Consider the following 21213-nt stretch of genomic DNA (forward strand, 5'->3'; position numbering starts at 1 on the left):
TAATCAAAGTTGGGATTTGGTTTTGAAGTTTTTACTTACAGTTTTATATGATAAGAAAATGAAGGAATATGAATTTAAAGTGGATACTTAAGAAAATTAGTTTTTGGTAAGTGTTAACCTGACACTCATATGTTCCTATTGTCATGATTGATGAAAATTATCATACTTTTGTTTGATGTGGTATCTCCATTGCAAAAATAGGTTAAAAAGACCTTTCTCCTGATCCTCCAAGGGTTTTAAGTAGATTCATTGAAACTATTATAAAAAACATTTATTTTCTCTAAGATAATTTTTAATTGATATTTTCAGTGGATATGTTTCAATTGATATATTCAGCTCAAAAAATTAATTTTAACTTTTTTTATCAAGAGTTTGATTAACATGGTAAAGCTACTGTATTTTCTTACTTGAAGAATCTGGTTGGATAAAATAAAAACCTTTTTTTTCCTCCATGCAGTTTTGTTAATCAGCAATACAAATGTGGGGTATTAACTGAATCACTTTTATATTTTCACTTAATAACTGATTTTACCTTCCAACAGGAGAAAATTCAGATCCAGTTAACACAATCATTTGAAAAAGAGGAGAAGCCCCCAAAAGATGAAGCAGAAAAAGAAAAAGCCAGTGATAAGTTGCCCAGAAAAATGTTATCAAGAGGTTTGCAATTTATTTCTGTATTTTTTAAACAAAGGTTTTATTTCACCATTAATCCACCCTTTACCCCTTGAATAATTTTTATATAGTATATTTCTAATAAAAGGAGTCCAGAACAGACTGAAGGGATGATATAGTTCTGGGCAAAATGGCATGACACAGTTCTAAACATCAGATAATTTAGCCAAAAAACTGTACCTCATGTCAAAGTCACCAAGGAAGATAACTCATGATCATTTATTGGTCTGTCTTTTGTATCAAAATAATGGAATCACTATAATTTAAATACTGATTCCATTAAAAAGATGTATTTTTAATTCCTTACAATACAAAGAACTAATGCCAAAATGTTTAGTATGCAGTAAGAATATTCTTGGAAACCCAAGATGTTTATCTTTCAGAGTGAATGTTAAAGGACTATATCATATCATTACAAGCCTATAAAAATGCTTTTTACATTTATAGACACGGTTATGTTGACCAGTTTTATAAACAGCATAAGGATATTACATTTAAGGAGAAGAAATAAATGTGAATATTTGTTAAAAAAAAAATTTTTTTTGAAAGCAAATTTTTTATGATACTCTTTCAGAGCTAAAGTTCCTGCATATCTCCAAATTACTAACTCCTTATATTTGCAACTGAACTAAGCAGACTCAGTTTGCTGTCTGAATCAGTTTTTTGTTGTTGTTGTTAAATGAGGCATTTTTAAATAGAATTGTGGTGAGTATATAAAAGGATCTGTAAGAATTCAGAGTAAATTAAAGTGGCACATATGAGAGAAATTTTCTTTTTAAGAAGGTATATAAACATGCAGTTACATAAATCCATGTTCATTATATAGGAGTAGCAAAATTGTGGTCATCTGAATTCATCATAAATTCCATTTTCCTACTTCGTCAGTTTTCATTGTGGGGCATCTCATTTTATTTGCTATGCATCATGTGTGAAGGGAAAGGAATTTGTTTCAAACAACTTTATACTGGGTTTTTGTGTTGTTGTTTTTTAGATTCCAGTCAAGAATACACTGATTCAACTGGCATAGATCTACATGAATTTTTAGTAAATACATTAAAAAACAATCCCAGGTAAAAATTAAATTTATAAGGTTTACATTGCTTCTAGAGTACCATAATTTTGTTATATATGTTTTCATTACTGAGTTAGAATAAGATTAGAATATTTGAAGTACACCAGAAACATTTCAGTTTCTTAGGGCTAAGATGTTGCTGGCCTCTATATACACATGTGTAAATACCTTTTTTGCATTATATATATCATGATATAAAGATAATTCATACTCTTTGTAGGAATTTTGGGAAATGAATCATTAAGATATTCTGGGTCTTAACTGAGATTAAAGAGTTATCATTAATCATGAAATATGAGAGAAATATACCTCATGATAAAGCACTCAGCCAAATTACTCAGTATATTCACTTATAACAAGTTTCTGGACTTAACTGAATACAGAATTTTTGTTTCTTCTTGCTTAGCTTATGAACCTCCAACCCAAAGATTTTTAAGGTGCTTGTTTGAGTCACTAACTAATTGTGAAATCCTTTGTTTTGCCAGGGTACTAGATACATAGATTTTAACTTTTTGACAGGTCATCGATCCCATTGAGGCATTCTTCCCAGAAAAAGGTTTATTCACAAAATATCTGGCCAACCCATTCTTGGACTAGAAGCTTCGAAGGTTAAGAACCCCTCCTCTAGATGTTAGCTCCCCAGAATGGTAGTTAAAATTTGTGAAATTTTTAGTTCATTGGGTCGGCACATGTTATAAAAAAACATGAACAAGTCTCTTCAGTATTGCTGAGGCTTGTCTCATGTCTTGCTTCAAGATACACCTTTAATTTTGTTCAGGATTTATTGTTTCAGTACCATCTTGATGTTCTATTTCACATTTAACTTTAATCCCAAATGGAGAACCACTAAAATGGAAAATAGTCTCCTTATAGTAGGAAGTGTAAGTGTGAAGTCAGTCAACTCTGCATGACTTTTTTTCAGTTCAAGTTGATTCCTCAGTGGTCCCAACTGAAATTAATCCATTGAACAGGTATTCGTTGGGTATCTATCATGTGCTAAGCATTGTGCTAAACATTGTAGATATAAAAGTGAGCAAAATATAATCTCTGACCCTAAAATATTCACTTTCTATGTGCTAGGGAAAAAAGAAAACTCCATGATATATAATTAAAATAGAATAAATGTAAAAGAAGTTTTTCAGGGTGCTATAAAAGCACAGTGATGGGATCCCACCTCTGAGAGGATCTGGAAAGGCTGCACTGAAAAGATAATGCCTGAGCTGAATTTTGAATTCACAGTGCTTTAAATGGGAGCATGAGAACCTGAGAGGGACAAGAGCATTTCTAGGCCACAGCAGTGTGAGAGGGAGGTGGTATACCCAGGCAGACAAGATTGCACACTGGCTCTGGCAGGAAGGCATGTAGCAAGTAATTCCAGAAAGTGATGGGGAGGTTGTTGGTAAGGTATGAAGACAGACTCTTCAGTTGTCCTCAACCTAGATCAGTACCAACACGCTGGGGTGGTTACTGAGCAAGAAGTGCTGATGGGAAGCCGGGGATATGATGAACAATTAAAAATCATCTTCGCTGAGTTGTGGTAGTGCACCATTTGAGAAATACTGAGTAGGGCATGCTCTGTGGAGAAGTCATGACAGAATTTTGAATAGGGTAATACCAGAATGAGATGTGCATTTTAGGAAGATTACTTCATCAGTGAGGGGCCGAGAATCATGAGCAGGGAGCGTGGGTAGGAGAACATAGAGAAGAACAGAGAGGAAAGGGCTTATTCGGAAGATGTTGAAGAATTAATCCCGTGGCAGGACTTGGTGATTATTTGGATATGGAAGAGTAGTGGTTTGTTAGAACAGCTGTTAGGTTTCCAGCTGGACTGATGGTTAATCCCATTAACAGGGGAAGTAATAAGGACAAGCCTGAATGAAGTAAGGCGTGTTCTGTTATAAATAAATATAGTTTGAGGTGTCTGATGAAACGCTGTGGCAAGATGAAGTGTATAGCTCTGATTTTCAAGTACATGAGCCTGGATGCTCTTACAGATTAGGAGTCATCAGTAGAGGTGACCCTTGCTTTGTGAGTTTGGCCAGCAAGATGCAATAAATGACAAGGATGAAACTCTATGGAAAAACACTATCTTAAAGGTAGAGGATAAGTAAGAGACACTGGGTCCTAAAGATTGCAGAAGAATCATGAGAACATTTGTCTTAGAAATCAGCCAAAGGGCAACAGTTTCATTAAAGGTAAAATGAAGCAACCCATTAGATTAAGGAACTAGGAAGTTGTTGGCTACTTTAACAAGGCATTTCATTTGCTGTAGACTGGTGGAAATGAGAACTCAGTAGGTTAAGGGGAAGGTAGAAAATACATAGCTAGTTTGTGTAAAGAAAGATAAGATCCTAAACAGGTAGGATTTTTCTTTCTTCTGAACCCGTAACAGGTTCAGAAGAAATTCTAAAATATTCTTCTTTTGTGCAGTTTTCTGTTTTCCTCTACAAATGCAAAAGTTTTTACGTTATCTGCATATGTGTTTTTGAAGTGTACGACTTAATGATTTTTAGTATATTCACAGATTTCATGCTACCATCATTACAGTCAATTTATGAGCCTTTTCATCAACCTCCAAAAGAAATCCTTAACCATTTTGCTCTCACCTCCTTATGCCCTGAACCCTAATCTAGCTTGTCTCTACAGATTTCCCTTTTTTGGGTATCATCATATGAATGAAATCATATGTATGTGGTCTCTTGTGATTGGCTTCATTCACTTAACATAATATTTTCAAGGGTCATCCATGTCATGCAGCATGTATCAGAACATTAATCCTTCAGTGTTTGCATTTTTATTCATAAAAATATGTAACAGAACCATTCATATAATGGCTAATGAGTAAATACTAATGTCAGTGTGGTTTACATAGTTGTAGCTAATGTTAAATTTTGTGAGAAAAACGATTTGCCTGATGGCTCTGTGTTCTCTCAATGAAACACACCATTAATTGCCAGACATAGGTGGCACAAAATTAGTAATAAGTCTGGCAAATTTCCACTAGAACTTCAGAGCATTCTAGATGTTAAGCAGATTTATTTTGAATCATACTAAAATCTAGTCTACATTTTATTTCAAAATTTTCCTTCAGGTCCTTAAATCTTGTTCTCATCCCAATGAATAAACTTAACTTCAGGTATTAAATAACCGTTTATCTGTAATTCCTGTTTTAAGAAATACTTTCAAAAATTGTAATAAATAGTCATTACTAGATTAGAACCCAGGAACCTGCAGTTGCCCAAGATAGAGATTACATTCACTGACATGGTTTTTATACGTGTTTTTGTATTGATTTTATAACCATTTTCTGTAAATTCTACAATATACTGAAGAAATATGGACAGTACAGGCAACTGTGTCACTAATGGAGGGGAGCAGCCCCATGGATCAATTCTAAGAGTATATGTTTTTAAGTAAGCAGTTTTGTTCTGGGGAACATCATGCAATTGTTCTGTGCTTGAAATATTTTCTGAGTTTACTTTTATTAGAGGTAATGTTTAAATCATCATACTTCTTGCCTGTTGCAGATATTTGACCCCGTTCATATAGAACACTGGGAAGGGGATGGTCAAAGCAAGCATTCTTGTTTTCTTCTTTTATTTGCCACTTGTGTACCAGCACATACTTTCTCAAAAGTCAGTTCTGGTATAATGATTAGAACACTAATAACTAAAAGATTATTGTCCCTTCATTTTAACTTCAGGTAGTTTATTGGTCAATTTGATTGAGATCTTTGTTTTTCTTATATATTTCTTTAATAACAGATAGCATGTATTGGTTTCTTTTAAAGATTATACAATGACAAGTTCTATGTGTGCCTATAAGTTCATGTGCTAATAAACCTATGCCATATGAAAATTAATTTATGGATCTGTTAGTTTGAGTACTGTATGTAATGATTCTGTAAAGGATTATTAATTTTTGACTTATGGCCATTATCAAGATATCTAACCTTGATGACAGATTTGAAAATTTGGAAACTTGGACTAAGCTGTAGCAGATACAAGGCAGGAAGTGTAAATCTTGAGAACTTAGGAAGGCTATTTTTCTAACAAGTTTTACTTTTTGCTAACTAAAAATTTAGTAAACTAAGTAGGGGAACTTAATTTAATAGTATGTAGTCCAGGTAATAATAGAAAATCCTCTGCAACCCATAAATCTACATATAAAAGGGGGAAAAGCCTGAATTTGTGTCAATTACTAATAAAATTGTTAGGTTTTTGTTTTCTTTCATGGAGACAACAGAAATTTCTTTAGAATATTTCACATATTGTAGGCTTGCTGTTTAGCTCAAACAGAGGAACCAAATTAAATGCACGGTTTCATGAATGCTTATTAAGTTGCCTGCCTCCGATTCCTTTTTTCCCCCTACAATAAGTGTATAAAATACATTAGAAAATTTTACCATGTCAAGACAAATTGACCCCCAAAAACATTAGAAGAAAAGAGTCTTAACATTAAGTAAGTCTTTTTCAGCGAAAACCTTATGAAGTAAATAAAAATTTCCCATCCTCCCCTAAAATGTTAAGGAAAAACATTAAAAGACATTGGTAAAATAATCTGATTAATTTATTCCACTCAGATTTGTTGAGCTCCTCACTATAGCACAAACAACTATATATAAGTAATTGTGATAAATACTCTTAAAAGGTATGAAAGAAACAGGTTCTAAAAAAGAATGTAAGAAGCTGTGCTAGGGACTTCCCTGATGGTCCAGTAACTGAGACTGTGCTCCCAATGCAGGCAGCTTGGGTTCCCTCCCTGGTCAGGGAACTAGATCCCACATGCTGCAACTAAGACCTGGTGCAGCCAAATAAATAAATGTTTTTAAAAAAAAGGTACTGGGCAAAGGAAACAGCATGTTCGAGGAACCTGTGAAAGGAAGGAGCTTGGGAACTATAGCGATAAGCCAAAATGATGAAGGTTTGGGGAGAAAGGGGCAGGAGATGAGGCTAAAGAGATAGTTGAAGGTCATACCTGCCTTGTAAGGCACATTGAATTAGTGTGTGTGGGTGCTCAGTTGTGTCTGACTCCCTGTGACCCGATGCACTGTAGCCTGTCCAGCTCTGTCCATGTGATTCTCCAGGCAAGAATACTGGAGTGGGTTGCCATGCCTTCCTCCAGGGGATCTTCCTGACCCAGGGATTGAACTCGTATCTCCTGCATTGGCAGGCAGATTCTCTACCACCAAGCCACCAAGGAAGCCCCATGGGCCATGTTACAAAAGATGTTCATTTCTAACCTAAGAGCAATGGGAAACCTGTGATAAATATTTATCACACACCATGACATGTCTTCACATTTGTGTTTTTAAAAGATTGTTATGGATGTTCCAGGTAAAACAGATTTGGAGGGAACAAGGGAAGATACAGGGAGATAATATACTACTATCATAGAGGTCAAGTCACAATCCTGAATACTTGGATCCAGGGTATTGGCAGTGGAAAGAAGAAAAATAGATCAAATATAGATAAAATTTGCAGTTGTAATTAACTGCATGGGAGGATTTGGAAAAGCATAGTAATAGGCAAAAAAAGGTACTTCTAGTACAGTATGCTGAGTGAAAGGTGGTGCCACTTGCTGAGGTGAAGTATACTGAAGGAAAAAAATTGAATGTTGCTGAAATTTGTATTAAAATGTAATCCTGTTCCACTTCGGGTTTAAAATCACCACTTACGCATGTTATTCTCTTGATTTTTTTCAATTGATATAAAAACATGTATGGTTAATATTAGTCAGCTTTATAAGACTACTTTTGCAACATAGATCAAACTCAGGGCTGATGTATAGACTTTCAGGCGACTTAAGCAGGGGAAATAGAGGACATACTTTCCCCTTAGAATCTGAGAGGGATCCACTATGTAGTGTTTATTTGAGAAGGAAACATTAACCTCTTGGCCTAGTTTTCTTGATTTATAAAATTTCAGAAACAGAAAGCTGCTTCTGTAAAGCTGCTTCTAGCTCTGAGGTTCTTGAGGTTTGTTTTTGTTTTGTTTTTCCCACACGCACATGAAATTTAGTGACCACAGGAATACTCTCTTGAGCTGTGTTCTTGGTGTGTGAGCAAGGAGGTCCTTCGGGGAGTGGTACCAGCAACTTGTTTTGTAAGTGCACTAAATAGGACCCTAGTGGTCTGAAGGAGCACGTGCAGGTGCTCCCTAGTGTCCTTATTTATTTTAATATTGGAGATATTTGGTTCACTTTGGTATTTTATCAAAAAAATTCCCCAAATCTTAAAAATGTATTATAGTGATTTTTAGAATAATTTGAAGTCTTCTTCCTCTGAGTTAGGATTAGTAATATAGTTCATACTTCTCTGCTGTAGTTCCATTTATATACTAGCATTGGATTCCCACTGGAGTATTCCTGTTGTTACTGGCATTGCATGTTCTTTAGAGTACTGTTTCTATGGAGTTGAGCATGGTAACAAAGTCATGAGCCTACCTAAAGATGTCTGTTTTCTTGCTGCTTCTTACTTTACTGAGTAAGGGATAAAGACTAATATTCTGTTATAATCCATGTATTTGTGAAACAGAATCTAATATAATACAGTAGTACTTAACAGATCAAGATAATATAATGATAATTTTGAAATTGGATGGTATTCTCTCTACATTTGTGTATGTGTGAAATTTTCCATAAATTTTTTTAAAAAGTCATCTTTATTCTTTTAAAATATTACTTTTTTAGAAAGCATATATCAAGTGTGTAATGTTCTTCAGTGTACAGGTTTTATAAAAATATATATAGCCCTGTAAATTAAACATTTATGATTATTTCAGTGTTAAGTTTTATGATTTTTCATATTTTGTTTCAGGGACAGAATGATGCTGTTGAAATTGGAACAAGAAATTTTAGATTTCATTGGTAATAATGAGTAAGTCCTGACCTTTAACAAGAAAATAAATTGTCATCACAGTTATTCAATATCTGCTAAATTAGTCTTTCTTCTAATTCTAGGTCTCCCCGTAAAAAATTTCCCCCAATGACATCTTACCATAGGATGCTCTTGCACAGAGTCGCCGCTTACTTTGGATTAGACCACAATGTTGATCAGAGTGGGAAGGCTGTCATAGTAAACAAAACTAGCAATACAAGAATGTAAGTATCAAGAAAGGTTGTTATATGTGTGTGTGATAATTCTTTATCTTTCTATAACATCTTTTATCTCAGGTTTTCCACGTATTTTAGCAGCCTGCTTCAGCTTTGTGATGTATCGCCTTATGTGACAGGTCTAAAAAATACACTCTGCTCACGAGATGTAAAATGCACCAGTCTGGACTGAAATAAGACAGGTGACTGAAATGAGACAGGTGAATGAGGATTGCTTTTTTAAAAAGAAAGTAGGAAAACCCTCAAAAGTCATGAAGTCAGTGATGTTTAATAACTGTTTTCTTATGGATTTTAAATTAGTACAATTTAAATAGCTACGGCCAACTTCAGGCAAATTTAAAAGGAAAAAGCAAACTTATATTTTCACTAATTTTCTATCATTTCACTGTCTTTTCCACCTCTATTTTTGGTTCTTTTCTTCCACAGATCTCAGGACAGTGGGACTATTGGTTGGTTAATCCAATATTATCCATAATATTGTGTACCCTTCTGGGCTATGTATGACTTAGTGAGCAAAAAATTTTAAGAAGTAAAGAGGAATCATTTGCTTTAAAAAGTGTTAGCTTTGTAGTATGGTAAAATAGATAATCAGTGCTGATATTTGGGAGCAAAAGGCACAATGCAGAGGCACCTAAAGTTATATGTTCACAATACCTCTTTTGTCTATTAGTAAAACTAATCCTAAAGCAACCTGTTGAGTTCAGCTAAAATTCTTCATGGTGATCTATCAAAAGAATTTTCCATATTAATTTCATATGTGACAGCAGTGGATCTGTGAGCAGCAGTCAGCTTCAGATGCCATAAATAATGCTTTTCAGTTCATAATTTTTCTTCCTTCCTTGAAGCTAGACTTCTCAAGGTTCTGTCTATTATGAACCATTTGGTTTGTACAATTATATTTAATTCATTTATTTCTCTTTTGGTATAATGGTCTTTACCCTTGTAGCTATCATATTTGTTTGCTTGAACTAAGTTGGTTTTCTTCCATTTCAAATAGTATTTTGTCCAAAAGGTATATTTATTGGTGGAAACTTGTATTTTTTAAATGATTGTTACTACAACTAAAATTAAATTAATGAAGACAGCTGTCTTTGAAAAGGATCCTGTGTTTCTTCAGGGATTAAGTTTTACCTGCAAATGTGAATCTGATTTAATTGTCTACTGCCTATCTTTTAGTCTTTTTTAAATATCTTTTAGCTTTTTCCTAGTTAGTTATATCATGACTAAGGTGGGACAGTAACTGTAAGCTATGAGCTGGACTGAAGGTGAATAGAAATCTACTTCATTTAACCAATACCTTTCAACATTACTCAGAGCTGCTGGATACCCAAGCACATGTTCATTAGCAGGCATTTTGACTAACATTTCGACTGGTGACTCTCTAAGGTTTTCAATGCAGTGTAACCTCAGTTATTTGAATGCTACACATGATATCAGGGTTCTCTTTATCCAGGTAGTCAAGAGTTTAGTTAAACACAGATGTTTATAATGTATTGATACCTAAAGAAGAATGGATCAATAGCATAATTATAACTAGACATTTCAGATCATTGAAGTTACACTGTATTTTTATTTTTTTCTTCTGGAATATGAAGAAGGATGTAAATCAGAAAACCTTAGAGAACTGCTCCACATTGAATAAAAACAAACTTGCCTTTTCCTCATAGGCAGATTACCCGCTCCAGCCTTGAACCAGTGGTGTTGTGGATGTCAACAACCCGGTGTCCACTGGGGTGTCTCATTGGAGCGGGAAGTTGGCGATTGCAGGGCAGTAAATTCAGGCATCTATAAAAGACAGAGGTAAGACAGTCTTAAGGTTAGCTGAAATGCCTGCTAATGCTATTTGGTGTGGGAATCCAGCTGCTCTTAGAAAAGTTGCCAGGCTCTTGGTTAAATCTTACAGTCATATTGGAATAACATCTCTCACCCAAGTACAAACCGCTTGAAAAAGAAAACGTGATTTTGAACAGCTGCAAAAATAGTTGATATAAACCAGTGGGGCAATCATGTGACAAATAACAGTATAGTGCCATTGTCAGGATTAAATAGATAATCTTTCCAATTCCTTAAGAAAGCAGTCTTTTTCTCATCAGTTTGGCCATGGAATTTTTCTTTTTTTTTACTCTTTATTTTTCTCTTTAGTTCTGTGTATAGCTCTATGTGGAGATATGTTTGTTTCACATATCTAAATATATTTTAAAATAAAGATTTCTTCAGCTTACTTAGATAATTCTCATTTAAAATCTTTGCATCATTTGACAGGCTGTAGATACAGTACTCTTAAAAATTCATTAAGTTAAAACAAATATTCAGAAGTGTTACTTAATTACTATGTATAATGAAATATCTTACAAAGTTTGCTGAAGATATCCTTACTCAGGTTTATCTGGTTTAGAAATTTATTTAAGGTACCCATAATAAATTATGTGACTACATAATATATATTTTAAGTATATATAAAAAATTGCTTAGTTCAGTTAGCCTTTCTTTATTGCCTATAAATATATTTTTTATAGATCACATATTTCAGTTTTATAATAGAATGATATTAAGTCTCAGGAGTGTTGAATGAATTAATTTATTGTAGCTGAGAATATATATCAGAAAATGAAATCTTATATGATTATAATTTTCCAAGAGCAACAGCATTCCATCTGTTTTCTGGATCCCGGTAGAACTTGCAGCATTTCCATAGAGGAAAAACCAATCAGCCAGGAAATACGTTGTTAAGAGTTCATAATCATTACTTTAAGTCATAACATGAACCTTCAAAAAACCTCTTTTTAACCTGTTTCAGTTAATACAAAACAAAGATGTATCCCGCTATAATTAAGAATACTTGGTAACTTGGTAGCATTTTGAAGTAGTCTCTTAAGTTTTATTAAATTCAACCACAACATATTTGGTTATGTAACATCAGAGCAGGTACTGTAAGAGTGTAACATAAGATACTGTGCTATACTTTTTCCTTTGTTCCAGAATTGTTTCTTTGAGTTAGAGGAGGCAATGCAAAGAGAAGAGACAGGCTTACATACCAGGGCTCCAACTATGGCTCAGTCATTTCCTTGCCCCCTAATCTTGGACAGTTGCTTTAGTCATTTGATCCTCAGTTTTGTCAGTAGTATTTATAATAATAACAAACGTCTACTGTTTACTGTTTTAAGTCCTGGTCATCTATTAATTCATCTTCAGAACAACCTTATGAAGTAGGTAGACTGTAATGAGGAAAGTAGGGAAAAGAAAGGTTAATAAGTAACTAAAGCAACTAAATGTTAAAGCTGAGTATTTGAACCTAAGCAGTCAGATTCCAGAGCCCACAGTGTATTTCGTATATCCTTTCAGTCATGACGTGGGATAGTTAATGTTTTCTTATAAAATTATTTTTGAGGAATAACTGAGATAACATAAGTATCTATAAAAGCACCAGTGAGTGAGAACATATTATTTTTACCACTTTTCATAAAATGTAATATTTAACTGTTTTATGTTTTGTTCCCTTGGTTTTTGGTTTATTTTTTAGACCCGATCAGAAATTTACTGAACATATTAAGGATGATAAAGGTGAAGACTTTCAGAAACGATATATCCTCAAGAGAGATAACTCTAGCTTTGACAAGGATGATAACCAGGTAACCTAGCACATTTGGAGCATTTTTATAGATGCTGGACTTATCCTGGCAGATCATTTCCCCAAGATTAATTGTTCTCTTTTCTTTAGATGAGAATACGTTTGAAAGATGACAGACGAAGCAAATCTATAGAAGAAAGAGAAGAAGAGTACCAGAGAGCTAGAGACCGGATATTTTCCCAAGATGTATGTACTGACTTATATTTAGGTCTTCATGTTTAAATATATGCTAATTGCCTATTCACTCCTCCCTTAATCTATTGATCATATTTACTTTCAGCTACATTTGTTATAGTCTTTCCTATTCATGTTAATGATTTAATAGTTTGTAAAATACTATATTGCTCCAGTTATGTGTACTTTTCAAAAGTTGGAAGCAGATCAACTAAGAAGTAGTACTTTGGACTGAGTATATAGTTTATATATTTATATAGTATTTTTTTCCTCTCACAGAATGGAGATTTTTGTAATATTGGTCACTATCTACAAAATCATGTGCCCTAAATCCTACTTGCTAGTGGGCTTTTCTTGATAAATAACTTGTTTCTTTTAAAGTAAAGCTAATTGATTTTTTAAATTAATATTTACTTTCCACTTTTATGTGATTATATGGATCTTTTAAGTGGCTGCTTATTTTACACATAGATTCAAGAAGAGAATCAGTTTGGTTTTACCAGTATCTGCTCTATGCAGTACTAGGGACTAGTCAAGGATATAAGAATATATGTAATTTGTGTTAATACTTTCAGAGATAGAAATTTTCTCTGTATTAAAAAAAAGGAAATGACACTAAAGTCTAGACTGTCAGTTAAAAGTTTATAATATTCAACAAATCTTATTGATCACCTGTAGTAGGTACTTTGCTGGGCACTAGATAAATGTATCCATGCACATTTACAATAAATTATCTCCCAAACAGCCCTATATGCAGTATCACTGTTTATATTCACAGATGAGGAAACTGAGGCTCCAGAAGTCTAAGTAAAATAGACAAAGATCATCTAGCTAGAAAATGACAAGATTCACCCTAGGTCTTCTCAGGGCCTAACCTAGATCTGTTTTCCTCTGTAATTGTAAGATGAATGAGGTCTCTACCCATGATGAGTATTGAGATAATGACAATACAGTGTGTAATTGGTATAGAAACATGAAGGTGAAATAGGGAACACAGTAGAGATGCACCAAAAACCAGAACTCTGGAGTGAGAGGAAGAGTTAGCTTCTAAGAGGAGACCTGAAGGATTGAAGTGTTCCATGTCCAGGGTCAGCATCTGCAGGGGCCAGAGATAAAGGAGAGCTAGACTCATGAGGAACTGAAGAATTCATAATCCACCTGGATTATGGCCTAGGGGGCAGGAAATGAGGGACGTTTCAATTGGAGAATTAGTAGGAATCTTATTTCAGCTTGATCCTGAAATCTAGTGCAGGGAGTTGAGTTTTTAGCTAGAGCAGGGTTCAGCAGACTTTTTCTCACGGCGCAAATAATGAGTATTTTAGGCTTTCCTACTATATAGCCTTCATTGCAACAACTCAAAACTCCCATTATTAATACAAAAGCAACCATAGACAATATGTGAATGAATGGACATGGCTGTGCTCCAGTGAATCTTTATTTAGAAAAACAGATAGCTGACTGTAGTTTGCTGACCCCTGTGCTAGAAGATTCGGCTTCCCTGGTGGCTCAGAAGGTAAAGAATCTGCCTGCAATGCAAAAGGCCTGGGTTCAGTCCCTGGGTTGGGAAGATTCCATGGAGAAGGAAATGGCAACCCACTCTGGAATTCTTGCCTGGAGAATTCCATGGACAGAGGAGCCTGGCAGGCTACAGTCCATGGGATTGCAAAGAGTCATAGACAACTGAGCAATTAATACTAAATACTAGAAGATCAGTGAGCTATTAAGGAGTGGAAAGACATGATCAGAGAGGTTTCTATGGCTTTTGCTGTTTAAATTGGATGAAAGGAGCAAAACTGATAGCTGGTAAACTAGAAGACTTGTAATTAATACAAGATGCAAAAATGATGGCTATCTGAGTCAGGTTGTTAGCACTGGGAGGCTTTTGGGTGTAAGCTACATTGAGGCATAGCTGCTTGTTCACTGCTACAGCTGCTGCCAAAGCAGAACTGATCAAGGTATTTGTTGAGTGAATAAGATGGAATCTACAGACGTGTATTTATCTTGAATATTTAACAGTGAAAATGGGTTTACTTGTTGGAAACAATATTTGAATTTTAAGTTACTTTGTACAACAGAAATGCATTGTTTCAAAAACATGTGTCTGTTAAAAGTAAGCATAGTATCTCCAAGCCAAAAAGATTTTTCATTATCATTTATTTGTGTACCTTACCACCATGTTTGATTTGAGGACCGGGAGTAACTATTGTTATTTTAATTAATACACATGATTTTTGTTGTCATCATTGGTTTACAGATGGCATTATTTGACAAATGCTCAACTTTTTATATCTGTTCTTTCTTTCTAGTCCCTGTGTTCCCAAGAGAATTATATTATTGACAAAAGGTGAGGAATTTAACATTTGTTTTGGTAAGTGTCTGACTGACGCTAATAAAAGTAAAAATGTTTTATTAAAATGCCAACAGAATCCAAGACGAGGATGCTAATAGCACTCAGCAGAGGCGCCAGATATTTAGGTATTGGAAGCATGTTTTCATGCAGTACAGTATTGAAAATTGAGAGCTTTTTTTTTCCTTCATAATTTTCCTTTTTGTCTCTATTGGCTTTTCAAAGTTTTATTTCTAAATTACAGAGTTAATAAAGATGCTTCAGGAAGATCAACAAATAGCCATCAAAGCAGCACTGAGAATGATTTGAAGTACTCTGAACCACGGCCCTGGAGTAGCACAGATTCAGACAGCTCTCTCCGAAACTTCAAGCCTGCTGTAACCAAAGCCAGCAGCTTCAGTGGAATTTCAGTTCTGACAAGAGGTGATAGTTCTGGAAGCAGCAAAAGCATAGGCAGGCTTTCAAAAACAGGTACAAATATCTGTTTAGAACTGTGCAGTCAAACATTAGTTTCCATAATGTTGGCTTGGCATTTATCATATGGCTTCTGTAATTATCCTTAAATAAAAGATTCTTATCAGCAGTACATTGAGCACCTCCAAAGTACTTATAAGGTAATATGTGTATTGACATTAGGATTTATTCTCTGTGAGACAGATTCACAGACATCAGTTAAAATAAGAATCCTCCACTGTGATGTAAACTTAAATCAGGTTGGTTAATGAAATGTCATCTCTTGTTTAAGTGCCTTAGGTGATTGGAAATCCTTCAGTGCTTAGTTATAGTTAGAAGCTGTGGTTTCTCACGTAGGATTAGTTAACATTGATTGCATTTTTAGCTAATACCATTATTAGCTGAAATTCAACAACTACTATCATATTATTGTTTGCATTTCATGATAAAGTTCACTTGCTGTTCAAAAAATGTATAAAATTGCTGAGACTTTTTGAGAAATTGTCAAACTAAAGAAATGTAATACAGTATAATTATTATAGATGAGTAGAAATTTCAGTAACATTTTCATTCTAAAGCTTCTTTATTTTAGATTATATAACTTTTAGGCTCATAGCATTTACTCTTTTCACTTTCACTAACTGGCTTCAATACTAAAGAAGTTTATGTCTCTTTTAGGATCCTCATGGATCTTTATTTTTATCCCAAAATAATCAGGAAAATCAGAAATGGCACTCTCCTTATCCTTTTGGGTACAGCCTAGACATACAGTTTTACAGATAACAGTTGAAGGGAGAGGTGTAAATTTGAAGGTGACAGTATTTTTTAATCTCTGACTATATAACTGAGTGCTTTAAATTCTTAAGGTTTTTGAATTGCACTTGTCATCTTTTTAACATATAATGTGGATGTTTAAAATGTCTTAGTGTATATGATATATCACCAAAGAAAGGTAAGTTTTATTAATGTAAGAAATATGCATATGTACCAAATATGCATTTATTTGATAAATGGTCACTTAGTCATCAAGTCGTCATAATAAAACTACTCATGTGTCCTGAGAAAGTCATTTAGACATACAGCCAAATCAAAACATTTTAAGAACATGTTCTATTTATAATCTATATTATCTTCAGAGATGAAAATAAGTATATTTATTTTTCATATAGTTATTGGAAACAGTTATTTTGGCACAATGTAAAATAGAAGTTATCCTTCAGAGAAATCTATATAGTGTATCATATTTGTTTACTTCTTTCATGAAAAATTAATTCTCATAGACTCAATTCTGTTTTTTAAAACCTAATTAACCTAATTCATCAAAATCTTTCCGTTTCTTCATTGTTTCATTGTCTCCCTTTAGCCATTATACATCAAATTAGTTTATTACGTATAGTAAAAAAATTTAAGCTAGTGTTACAGGGGAGCCTGGTGGGCTTCTGTCTGTGGGGTCGCGCAGAGTTGGACACGACTGAAGCGACTTAGCAGCAGCAGCAGCAATATAATTACTTGGAATATTTTTATTCTATCTTTGTCCCTTGCTGTGATAAAAATTAAAAGTTGACTGTACATTGTAGGAAGATGCTATGATTATGAGCTGAAAATGAAAGTATGCAATGAAACTTGGCAGTTGTTTCTCTTGGTATTTGGTAGAGAATTTACTGTTTTTGTTATTTCCTACACTACTCTTAAATCTTTCTGTGTTCTTATAGATGAGGGGTTTCTGATATAAGAGGTTTGGGCATTTGGCTGTGCTAAGTTGTTTGTCCTGGGGGAATATTATAATCTATATATTCCTAGGTGTTAATCTAAAGGTAAAAATGTATATAACTTTGTCCTTTTGGGAATGTCGGTAATGTGTTTTTTGTGGCTGTCTGTGCCTGATATTATTATAGACTTGCTTAAGTTGCATGCTTTGGCTTTGACTTACCTGACAACTTAATGTGATAAGTCTTGGTGTATTAAACTTATTTTTGGTGGGGAGGGGAGGCAAAGTTGTACAGTAAATCAAAAATAATTCATGCTTTTATGTGTTAACTGCATGTTATGCAGTGTGAATTTTATTGTTATGTATTTAAAGCCTGCATCTTTATATAAGGTTTTAAAAACTCCCTTTTTTATTACTCCTCCCTAGGTTCTGAGTCTTCTGGTAGTGTAGGGTCATCCACGGGCTCGCTGTCACACATCCAGCAGCCTCTTCCAGGTACAGCTCTTAGCCAGTCTTCTCACGGTGCACCTGTCGTCTATCCAGCTGTCAGCACTCATAGTTCTCTTTCCTTTGATGGTGGCCTAAATGGGCAAGTTGCATCTCCTAGCACAAGCTTCTTTTTGCTTCCCTTGGAAGCAGCAGGCATACCACCTGGCAGTATTCTGATCAACCCTCAAACAGGTTGGTATCCAGAAAAAGGTTTATTTCAGTTGAGATGTCAGGAGTTATCTGAAAATTAAAGAATGTATATTAAATGTATTATCTGTATATATGTTGTCAGCTTTTTATTTTTCATGAGTGATTAGCATTTTCCCTAGAACTTTATTAAAAACAGTTTATGCTAGAGAATGTTAAAAGACATATTTATATCAGAAAATATTTTTCTCCTTGTGACATTGGTGACGTTGTCTTTTAGGTCAAATCATGAAACAGTTCATTTCCTAGAAGTGCAACCACCACCTTTGAAAGAGCTTTATTCAAAAGAATTTTATCCTGGGGAAAATAGTATACATTTCATGAAAAAGGAGAACATTAACAGCTCTTACTTCTTTTATAATGTAGTGAAAAGACCTATAAGTAATTGTCCTTATGAATATGGTAATTGCTTTCTACTGAGGAAAAGCTATTATAAGCTACATCTTACTATTAATGAAAAAGTAGTCATTGTTAATTAATATTGACAACACATTGTTTGCAGTTAGGAGGTAGTACTTTGTGTTTATTGAGTGTTTACTCTGTGCCATATATTGTGTTGTGCTTTATGCCATATACTGTGTTGTGCTTTAAATACGTTACATATAATAATCCTGTTAGGTGAAATCTACTTTTACAGATAAAGAAACTGAACCTCAGAGAGATTAAGAAACTGCAGCCATTATATATGTTAATTTTTTTTCTTAAGTCAAGAGAAGTCTTGGTTTATAATCAAAACAACATAGCCCAATCATATAGTTAGATAATAAAAACAACCTTAAACCATTTGTTAACCTTCCTTAAATATTCACAGATTTAGCTGATGTGGTCAGACTAGCATGGTAGTTGTTGGTCAAGGTAGATCCAGATAGAGGGTCAGGGTCTCGGAGTGTTCCTGAAACTTTCCTTTTGTTTGTTGTAGAAAAAACCTTGGCTTGGAATATGTTACCTTCAGATCTCATTTGTATCTTTTGTTTCTAAGAAACAAATTAAATTAGCATAGGAAACTGACTCCTAAGAAATTCAGTTTTGGTTTATAATGGTTATCTTTTGATATTTTAGGTCTGTTATGTAACTAAACTGCCTATTTTCCTGGAGCAGGATACAAGATGATTTAATATTTTACTATTTTCTATTGTTTTTCATTCCAAACATTAGTTAATATGTTTTTGGAAACATGAAAGTGTAAATTGAGTAGGAAATTATAAAGTGAGAAACTAATCAACCTGAAATTGAATTGTATACTTAATTTTAAATTAGTCCAAAAGTGACCTTTTTTTGAGAAAAGCATTACAACACATCCAGCTTTTTTCAAGCAGTCCTTAAATTATGCTGAAACATACTTTCATTCAAGTCTAATCTACCATTGTTTTAAAAATTAATAAACAATCCACAAATTCCCAGCATGATTTCGCTTTAGTTCTCTATATCCATCATATAAATTGTCAGGATATTAACTGATGAAAATAATTTGACTTTGGAGAACTTTTCCCACTTGATCGCAATGGAACAATATATTCTTCTCTCCCAAATATTATCTTATTAAATGTCACAAACTTATTTTTAAAAAAAAAGAGAGAATGTTTGGGGGGCTATTTAAGACACTATTATTCAGTCAAATTTCTCTTATTTTATATTTTTCCTATCCTAAAAGGGTATCATAATCAATGATCTCTTTATTTCATAATTGTTTTAACAGTACAGTTTTTTTTTTTTTAGTCATTCAGTGTATAGTATGGAAAAATACTAATCTTTGAATCTGTATGTGCATTGAGAAAAAGGTCTGGAAGAAGGTATCCAAATTAACTGTAAGGTTATGGGGAATTTATTTTCCTTTTGATCTATATTTGTTGGTTATTTTCCCACAATAAAAATATTACTTCGTGTAATAAAAAGTTGTTTAGAATCTATGTGTAGAGAGTTACTTAAAATATTCCTTCAGTAATTGATAACCAATAAGCCTCAAAATCAATACTGAAGTATCCTCTCATTTTATTTTTTGCCTATGAATAAAGCTCACTGAAATCAAAAGGAAGTTATTTTAGGTAATTATTTAGTTTTAGATTATTTTCTAATTTTAACAAGTTAGAATCTATGAAATTAGGACACTGCCATCAAAGCCACAATTTGAAATTTGAAGTTATCAGCCATTTAATTTTCATCAGGTTTTAATCTTACTAGTTAAATATATGCAATGTGACCTATATGTTAAATATTTCCCATCTAACAGGCTAATTAATGGATTTCCAGTATCCCAAAGTCAAGTTTTGTTTTGTTTTTTCCCTTCAAAACTGAGATGTTACATAATCCTGTAACTCAATTCCTTGAGCAAGGGGTGTTTGAGAATTAAATTTTTTGGAAAATACTGTGTACTATAATATAATCTGAGTGGATTCTGGAGTGACAGCACCACAGTGAAACACTGCAGCAAAGTTTTTGAATATTTACTCTTAAGTGGGAGATACAAAGACTAGAAATAGCCTCATGTAAAATCAAACTTTGCTTTCCAGGCTAAGAAGAAAAAGCTTTGGTTTTCAGAAACTTGAGGCCTTTGGAATTGTGAATAAGGATTGAACATGTTATAAGTTGTTTGTAGAATGACCTATATTCAGTCTCCATTGTAAGTGATTTTTTTCCTTCGTTCTTAAAATTTTCAGGTCAGCCCTTCATAAACCCAGATGGGAGTCCAGTTGTGTATAATCCTCCAATGACGCAACAACCAGTTAGAACCCAAGTGCCTGGACCTCCACAGCCACCTCTGCCACCCCCACCACCTCAACAACAAGCAGCTAATCACATTTTCTCACAGGTGCACATATCCACAATTACATAATGCTAAGTTCATCTACCTTTGCATATTTGGGGCTAACTTCACTAATTATAACTGCCATGGCCCAAGTAAGTATCTCTTAGAACTTTAATGTTCTCCACCAATGATGTCCCACTCACTGCTCCTAGGGAGAAGTTAACTTCAAGGGCTTTTCTGCTAAGGGAAATTTTTATCTCATGATCCTGTGTGGTGAGTATTTTATCCCTGTTTCACAGTAGCAGGAAATGGACAAGAGGAATCAAAACTAAGATTATACATTATTCCAGTGAACAAAGTGAGTTGTTTTAAAATTCAACAAATCAATCACTTATAAGAAACTGAGTTGTTGCTTCAAGGTACTCTCCATCCCACCTACCCTATGAAAAATAAAGACAAAGATACTTGAGTCAGAATTATCAAAAGCACTTTTAATAATACTTTGAATTTGTATAAATGTTTAGAGTTTCCACATATATTTTCACATTCAGGCTTTTCTTCTAGAGATGTGTTACTCGTTCTTACTGGACTTGATTATTCCAGTGTA

The 21213-nt window shown here is 33.9% G+C and overlaps 1 protein-coding gene across 8 annotated transcripts in view; it reads left to right on the forward strand.

Annotated features, from left to right (window-relative positions):
• The window catches only part of R3HDM1 (R3H domain containing 1), a 95997-nt gene that overhangs the window by 21382 nt on the left and 53402 nt on the right, over positions 1-21213 (forward strand). For 7 of the 8 annotated variants that reach the window (XM_070389769.1, XM_005899490.3, XM_070389755.1 and 4 more), the window contains 11 exons: positions 543-657; positions 1664-1742; positions 8562-8621; positions 8705-8845; positions 12378-12486; positions 12576-12671; positions 14966-15003; positions 15084-15134; positions 15251-15477; positions 17594-17848; positions 20518-20669. In XM_070389769.1, the coding sequence (XP_070245870.1) occupies positions 543-657; positions 1664-1742; positions 8562-8621; positions 8705-8845; positions 12378-12486; positions 12576-12671; positions 14966-15003; positions 15084-15134; positions 15251-15477; positions 17594-17848; positions 20518-20669 (1323 nt within the window). The remainder of the gene's footprint in view (positions 1-542; positions 658-1663; positions 1743-8561; positions 8622-8704; positions 8846-12377; positions 12487-12575; positions 12672-14965; positions 15004-15083; positions 15135-15250; positions 15478-17593; positions 17849-20517; positions 20670-21213) is intronic. The other variant, XM_070389758.1, reaches the window with a different exon arrangement.

This window comes from Bos mutus, chromosome 2, assembly GCF_027580195.1.
Source record: "Bos mutus isolate GX-2022 chromosome 2, NWIPB_WYAK_1.1, whole genome shotgun sequence".
NCBI lineage: Eukaryota > Metazoa > Chordata > Mammalia > Artiodactyla > Bovidae > Bos > Bos mutus.